The sequence below is a fragment of the Artemia sp. Qi Xiang Cuo genome, chromosome 13 (assembly GCF_049724085.1).
Source record: "Artemia sp. Qi Xiang Cuo chromosome 13, ASM4972408v1, whole genome shotgun sequence".
NCBI lineage: Eukaryota > Metazoa > Arthropoda > Branchiopoda > Anostraca > Artemiidae > Artemia > Artemia sp. Qi Xiang Cuo.
The window spans coordinates 23,534,960-23,543,876 of NC_142806.1; the positions used below are offsets into that span (position 1 = coordinate 23,534,960).

The following is an 8,917-nucleotide window of genomic DNA, read 5'->3' on the forward strand; positions in this document are numbered from 1 at the left end:
TCGTAGTTTCTAAGCCTTTTATGGGTAAAACGAAGCTTAACAAATCTTATACGTTTTGAATCAACATAATAAGCCGATGATATATCGATTGACATCAACATTCCGTTTTTAGAGTTTCGGTTGCTATTGAGCCGCGTTGCTCCACACTTACAGTTTGTTACCCCAAACTAATTGTTAAATTAGCATATAAATCCCAAAACTTAAAATATAGGACGTTATTTGCGCTTATTCAGTGTTTCAATTACAAAAAAGAGAATTTGAAGAATTATTGGAGTTTTTATTAGATATTGGAGTAAAGATTAAAACCATTAAACAATTCCCAGATCAGATACCCCTCCCTCTCTTTACTCCCAACTGACTTCAATTATCAAAGTACAGTTTATTTAATCAATCTAGTTATATTACAGATCCTATTATGAAAAACACTAAGTCCTATTTTCTTTTTCAATGATTTCTTGTTTTATTTAGAAAATTATTTTACAATTTTGCAAGTATCTGGGTCCTCTTTTCATCTTAATGATAACGCTCTGGAGCCTATATCTAATATAGACTTATGGTGGGAGATCGGAAGTTTCAAAGGCGGTTTATTTGCATAAATGCCAATCTGGAACATATTAGAAACTGTAGTGGACCTCCATTTTACGCTTTTTTTAAAGAGCTTCTAGGAGGATTTATTCAAATGAATCACGTATCTACGCGCTATTTCGTGGAAAATAACTAGATCCAGGAAAAAATCACTAGTTTTAGAACAAAAATCATTATATAATATTATCTAGAAGAAATTCACTAGGCAACATAAAAAATCACTAGAAATAGTGATAAATCACTAGGGTGGCAACCCTGGATGTGAGACTGACTTTGAACTATAGACTTTTTAGGTAGAAGGTAAGCATTTCTGACACATCATGAAATATTTTTCTTCAGTTGCACATTGTCAACACGGAAATGATGTATTGTCTGATGTATTGTCGGCTTTCATTTTTTGGATGAGAATTTCGTGCATTGCCTTCATCAGGAAGGTTATACCAGGAATGATCCTGATCTCAGTGTCCTGATGAATTCTAAACTTTGACTTTTTCCAAACCTTGAAACGACTAAAAAAGAACCACTAAACTACGTCGAACTAAGAGTTTTACTATGCAAAAGATGCATAGTAAAACTGTTGATAAGAGACTGCCCTCCCTATGCAGAGGAAAATTTTCAGTTCAGTACTAACGCCTGTGTAATGAAAGGATGGGATTGCAAAAGAAAATTGCCAACCAACGGAAAACATATCCTTTTAAAATATTTTTTTAAGAAGTTTGGTACTGATTATGATGGACAGAAAAAAAATTCTATCCTGGGATGACATCACTAAACTACATCGAAATTCAAATTTTAATCTTCCAAGGATACCCTCACAACCCATTTGAGCCGATTGTAGATTCATTTCAGTGTGTAAGATTCAAGGAGAAGAAAATTCAATTCAGTGTACCAAATGAAATAATCACAAAGGTACAAAAAAATAAGTCAATAGTCAAAGACATTCTAAAGAAATATGCTCCAGATAATGTAGATCAAAATGGTTTATGGTAAGATGATCGTGATGATCAGCCCGAACCATTCTGCTTTCAAAACAATGTTAATGGGAGAAGACAGCATCTTGCGTAGAGGGGGGCAGCCACTTCTGTGATGGAAGGGGGAGGGGTCTTACTAATATTTCCCAAGGTCCTTTGAAACTGGTGTCTTTAGAAACTAGTCATTCTATATTTCGCTAAAACTCGGCCTTTAACATTTTCGATGTTCTACTTTTCCTACACCAGTATAATATAAGAGACCCACTATCCAACTTCCAATTTCCAGAAAACATAAACACCACAAAAGCGATTTGACACAAATCACATTTATAGAGCAAGGTATATACTAGCAAATGAACCCAATCATGCACGTAATATTTTCTTTTCGTTTTAAGTTTCGATATTGCTCCTTATTTTCAGTTGAAAAACCTGTTTTTTTATATTTAATTTCTGATCTTTTTTTTAATAATGCTGGGAAATCTGACGCCCCCTTCATAGCAATGTTCCTTCCCCCATGAAAACTTCCTTCGTGGAAAGATCTTCCCACATAACCCCGATCCACCCAGCCCCCTACTACCAGAAAAAATCCCCCCCTGCAAATGTCTGTATATTCCCTAATCACCAATACCATATGTTAACATTGGGTAAAGTTCATAACTTTCAGCCCGCCCCCCAGGGACTTTGGGGAATTAAGTCATCCTAATGGACATAGTTCTCATATTTTCAACCATGCTGAACAAAATGGATATCTCAATATTTTGATCAGGTGACTGGAAAAAAATAAGCGTGGGAGGGGGCCTAGTTGCCCTCAATTTTTTTGGTCTCTTAAAAAGGGCACTAGAACATTTAATTTCCGTTCCGATGATTCCTCCCACGATATTCTAGTACCACTGGGTCAATACAATCACCCCTGGAAAAAACACACACACAAAAAAAAAAAGTAATAATAATAAACACGCATCCGTGATCTTTTTTCTGGCAAAAATACAAAATTCCACATTTTAGTAGATAAGAGCTTGAAACCTCTACAGTAGGGTTCTCTGATACCCTTAATATGATGGTGTGATTTTCATTAAGGTTCTATAGCTTTTAGGGGGTCTTTCCCCCTTTTTTCGAAAATAAGCCAAATTTTCTCAGGCGCGTAACTTTTTAGAGGTTAGACTAAACATGATTAAAGTTATATATTTGAATTCAGCATTGAAGTTTCATTCTTTTAATGCATCCATTGGTATTAAAAACCCGTTTTCTAGAGTTTTGGTTACCATTGAGCCGGGTCGCTCCTTACTTCAAGTTCTTTACCACGAGCCGTTTGATACTAAAGTAAGATAAAAATATAATACTTTAGAAACAAATTTGGGCTATATATTTTTGCACATGGAGCTCAAATCGTATTTAAGGATAGTCTTAATGTCACCATTTGCTTTCATCTGAAATATATGTTTTCATTTTTTCTGTCTAATTATGTGTTTTTTCATTATAAATGAATTATATACATAGCAATGAAGACCACACTGTCTTTCCATTTCTTTACACACTGCCTTTACCACACTCACAAAAAATCAAACAAGAAAAACGGGTTTTAATTTCTATAAAGCAGTGAATACAAACAGTTAATTAAACAAAAATACTCCGAATATTTTGGCCCCATATCCGGGAGCCTTTCTTAACGAAAAAAAAAAAAATTTCTTACTTCAACATAAAAAACATACTAAACAAGCAAAAGAAAAAATATAAATAAATAGGAAAAAAAACTCACATATTAAATAAACAATTCCTTTCACTGGTGTATAAACAAAATCGAATGATTATATTGATTGGAACAACAACTCCTCACAGTATATAAATGGAAATCTATCAAAAAATGAAAATATATTTATACTTAAACTAAAACAATAAAGCTCAGCTAACCCCCGGCCCATAACCCCTAAATCAATCTCACAAGTTCATCACCCAATGTTTGAATTATAAATTAAACAGATTCGTTTGCTTGCAAGCTTAGCTGCAGTTCGTTTACCTTTCCCAGCATTTAACCCAGTCTGACCTTTGTCCGCAAGGCCATCTTTCGTATCCGAACTATTATTAAAAATAGTACTGGTTGAAAATTTTACCTGCTTTTTAATTAATCTATTATAAATCGAATTGATCCTAAAATCCCCTTCATCTCTATTGATACTAATGCCCCCGTATATTATCTTTTTTATTTTTATAATTTCCCTGAAGCTTTGTAAAAGTCCTACAGACGTATCTACTATTTTTTTTTGATCAAATAAATTACTGTGTTGAGGAAAATTATAAAGATGTTCTGCAACAGCTGACTCAAACGTTTCTGGTGTTTTGTTTTGTTTTAGAGCGCAATCTATGGCATTCTTGTGTTGCTGTAGCCTATTTTCTAAAATCCGTTGTGTTCTTCCCCCATATAAAATTTACCGCAAGAGCATGGCCTTTTGTATACTCGATTTTGCAAATTTCTCGGTACCTTGTCTTTCCCTTTATTTAACAACGAGCTTATATTATGTCCTGATTTAAATGCTGTATTTATATTATGTTTTTTTAATTCTCTTCTTAATTTTTGTGACAACATTGGGATAAAAGGTAAAGTTATGTAATTTGTTTCTTGATTTGACCCATCTTCTTCTAATATTTTTGGCTCCGTCAACTTTTTTTTCCTTTTTTCAATTATTTGAGAAATCATATTTACCGGATAGCCATTACCTACTGGAATATCCTTAATAAAAATTAATTCATTGCTTATGTATTCTGGTGATGCTAATTTTAACACTCTATCAACTAAAGAAATAACACACCCCTTTTTACCTGGATCAGATGATTTGATGTGAAAGACAAGTACAGTTGTTATTAGTCGGTTTACGGTAAATTGAAAACGCTAGTTTGTTATTATTTCTATGGATCGAAATATCTAGAAACGGTAACTTATTCTCTGTTTTCTTTTCAATTGTAAAAACCAATTCTCCTCCCAGATTATTTAAATGTTCCAAAAAACCTTCAATTTGCAATTCCTCGTAATTCCAAATAGCTAAAATATCATCCAAATATCTGTCCCAAAATTTAGGTTTAAAAAAATATGTTTCTATAGCTAAATTTTCTACATACTCTACATAAATATTTGCTAACAACGGACATAAAGGCCCTCCCATTGCCAATTCCCTTATTTGATGGTAAAAATTATCTCTAAACGTGAAGTAATTAGTATACCTACTAGTAATTCTGACTAAATTTAATATAGTTTCCAGTTCAATTCCCGAAAATAATTCTTCTATCTCCTTTTTACGTTCCTCAAGTTGTTTGGATAGAATACTAAACGATTTATCAAATGGAATATACGCATACATGGATTTTATATCAAAACTGAACAATCTAGATTCTTCTGATATTTCTACACTTATAAGTTTGTCTTTTAAAAATTCCAAGTTTTTTATATACGAATCTTGGAGATATAATAATGGTTTAAGTGTCATTGCTGCCCATTTCTCGATTTTTACCGTTGATGAATTGGTTGTTGAAACAATAGGTCTTAAAGGGATACCTGTTTTATGCATTTTTGGCAAAGCATATATTCTAGGGCTAACTGATCCCCTTGGAAAGAACTTGTAATACAACTGGGGTATGATACTTCCGTTTGTTTTAAGGTCTTCTAAATCTTTTCTTCATATTTTAACATACAATTCAGTTGGGTCTGAGTTAAGTTTTTTATATGTTGAAGCATCACTTAGAATTGTTTATATTTTAATATCATAATCATCTTTTTCTAGGATTACTACTGTATTTCTCTTATCCGCTTTCGTTATTATTAGAGAATCATCTTTTTTTTAAATCTTTTAAAACTTTAATATCTTTGTTCTTAACGTTTTCTTGATAATTACCAAAATTTGTTAAAATATTCACTAGCCCTAGTGTTAACTCATCTACATTATTTATATCTTTTGGAAACTTATGAATCCCTGTTTCAATCTTTGAAATAATTTCCTCTATCGGTACATTTTTAGGATTTAGTCCAAGTTTTATGCCTCTTTCAAGGATTTCCTTTTGTTCTTTGGTTAACTCCTTTTTGCTTAAATTAATTTTTATATATACGAAATATATACAAAGATTAATAAAAGATTAAGATTAATAAAAGATTAAGAAGACCTTAAAACAAATGGAAGTATCACACCCCAGATGTATTACAAGTTCTTTCCAAGGGGATCAGTTAGCCCTAGAATATATGGTTTGTCAAAAATACATAAAACAGGTATCCCTTTAAGACCTATTGTTTCAACAACCAATTCACCAACGGTAAAAATCGAGAAATGGGCAGCAATGACACTTAAACCTTTATAATATCTCCAAGATTCGTGTATAAACAACTCGGAATTTTTAAAAGATAAACTTCTACGTATAGAAATATCAAAAGAATCTAGATTGTTCAGTTTTGATATAAAATCTATGTATACGTATAATCCTTTTGATAAATCGTTTAGTATTCTATCCAAAAAACTTGAGGAACGTAAAAAGGAGATATAATTTATTCTGAGTATCTAGCAGGTATACTAATTACTTCACGTTTAGAGATAATTTTTACCATCAAATTAGGGAAAGCAGTGTGGTCTAAAAAATTCTTTACCACACTTGGTCTTTTTTGGGCTTTAAATTCATATTTTTAAAAGATGTCTATTGGGGACGTTATACGGATGACGTAATATCGCTCTGGAATTATGGGAAAATAAAATTAGCGGCTTTCTAGATCACCTCAATACATATGACTGAAATTTTTCTTAGAAATTGAAAATTCTAATAAATTACAGTTTTTGGATGCATTAATAATTCGTAACATTGATAAACTGGATTTTACCATTTACTGAAAACACACACAAAATAACAGATATCTACATTTCAAATCCAATCACCCCCAGAAGTTGAAAGAGGCGTTATTACATCTCTTGTCGATCGTGCCCAAAAGATTTGCTCTGAATCTTACATCACAGATGAACTAAATTTTATACAAATAGCCGAAGATTGGCAAGACACTCACGCAAAATCAAGGATCTTTTACAATGTGAAATTCCCACCATGCCCTCAAACATAATTTACTTTCCAGATATTCCAAAAGTCACGACAAGTTTAAAAAAAGTTTGTACACAAAATAATTTTTATGTCGTATTTACAAATATTTTTAAAATCATGAATTTCCTTAACTCTGGTAAAGATATAACCCCAGTTACTCGCCAAAGAGGGGTTTATCAAATCCAATGTGACTGTGGCCATTTTTATGTTGGTAAAACCCATCAAAATTTAGAAAAACGCCTACAACAACACAAAGAAGACATAACTAAAGCTTTAAATTCTAATAGTACAAATTATTCTTTTGATTCGGCTTTAAGCAGTCATATCTATGATAATCCTAGTAATAAAATGTTTTTTGAAGAGACTTGCCTTATTAGCCAGAATTTAGGCATAAAAAAGGTTGATTGAGAAGCAATCGAAATTAAAATGTAAATAAACAGCAATATTTCTTTAAACAGAGGTTTGGGGGAATATTCGCTTAATGCCCTATGGACAAACTTAATTAAAAATGATTTAACTAATCAAGGAGGCACACTTGTGCCTCTAAAGAGGCGATCCACCACAATGTTAAGCGATTTCAGGTCCTAGAGGTCGCAGAGAGACGGTGGTAATCGCATTTTGTAGCCCAAGCTCAAACTAAGAAACTTGCAAAATTTCATCCTCCTCCGACTTTATCTTCATGGGGTAAACTGGGCCGGAAGTTTCGACCCTCCCACCACAGCCCCCCTTTAACGTTGTCCGATTGGGCTGAAATTTAGAGGTTAAGTTTTTCTAGGGCCCGGGAGCTTATCCTCGAAATTTCAGCTCAATCCGATCACTCCTTCCATGTTTTCAAAAAACCAAATATAGCCACTTAAAATTCATTTCTTTTTTTTTTCTTAGCCACGCCTACAGGCCACAGTTGGCAACAGATCCGGGTGAATGAGGACTCATTCGAAGCAGAATTCGACCTGTTAGGGCCTTTTGATGTTTTCAGACCGAAAAAATTATCCCCCGAATTTACATTTACGAAAAACCTCGTTTTCCTATAATAGCCCATGTTAATTTTTCCCACCACAACCCCTTTAACGATGTCTGATCGGGCTGAAATTTAGAGGATAAGCTTTCCTGGGGCCTGGTAGCTTATCCTCGAAACTTCAGCTCAATCTTATCACTCCTTCCCTGTTTTCCAAAAACCAAATATCAAGTTTTGCTTACGTCAAAAAGATTCCCCTTACTAAAAAACAATCACAATTATGTGTCTTTAGTGCAGCGATTGAGACTTCTGGCTGTCAGGCGGAACACCCGGGTTTGAGTCACAATTAGATAAAATTTTTTATATACTGAATTTAAATTTTAAAAAAGAAACTCAGTTTCTTTTTTAAATTATTTGAAAACAATTACGTTTTCTAAGGAGTTAAAGAGGCTGAGTTACAAGGTCGACCCTTAAAACACCCTGTCGAGAAAAAAAAGAATAATGCACACTCATCTAACAGATAGTCAAGCACTAATAAGTAATAAACTGTACAAAACCGTGAAGAAATTATTTGAAAAAAACTACGTTTTATAACGAGTTGAATAGGCTGATCTAAATGGTCAAACCTTAAAACGTCCCGGGATGAAGAGTCAATTTTGGGGGGTTGCCGCCCTCAAAACACCCCGCGGTTGTCGCCTGTATATAATAAAAAAAGTTTTTTAAAGTGAAATTAAGGAGCGACAATAAAACTTAAAAATAACAGAAATTATTCCGTATATGAAAGGGGCTGTGCCCTCCTCAACGCCTCGCTCTTTACGCTAAAGTTTTTATTGTTTAAAAAAAAAGAGTTGTGAGAAAGACGTTGAAATTTGCGTTTTTAATTACAATCCAGATTATGTATTATTAAAATAACTCCTCATCAGAGACACATAGGACAATTTTATTCCTGACCTGAGACTTTTCTGGGATAACTGACATACATCCACTTGCAGATGGCAGACATATGTCACATAATGCCATTTCTGGTGACACACTTTCCGCATTTTCAAAAAGCTATAATGATCCTGTCCAAAATCTAGCAGTAAGATTGGATGTCAGAAGAAGCAGCTTTCCCTCTGTAATGAAAAAGAATTCAAAAAATTTTTTTTTTTTACTATAACAAGTTTCATATGTAACAGTTGTATGTGCATTCTAGTTTAAATAAAATTATATTTTATTTAAAGTCTGGTAGGCCTAGAGAGGGAAAAGTTAAATATTTAGTTGAGTGGTTCCCTTTTTTTACCTCCATATTAATTTTCAATACAGCAGGCTCAAATTTAAGATAGCAAGTTATCTTCCAAGCCCT

The 8,917-nt window shown here is 33.2% G+C and overlaps 1 protein-coding gene across 1 annotated transcript in view; it reads right to left on the reverse strand.

Moving 5' to 3' along the window:
• The window catches only part of LOC148945093 (uncharacterized), a 49,589-nt gene extending 40,907 nt beyond the window's left edge, over positions 1 to 8,682 (reverse strand). Inside the window, exon 1 of the mRNA XM_089099609.1 lies at positions 8,524 to 8,682. Within this exon, the coding sequence (XP_088955735.1) occupies positions 8,524 to 8,592 (69 nt within the window). The 5' untranslated portion in view covers positions 8,593 to 8,682. The remainder of the gene's footprint in view (positions 1 to 8,523) is intronic.
• Between the last annotated feature and the right edge of the window lie 235 nt (positions 8,683 to 8,917).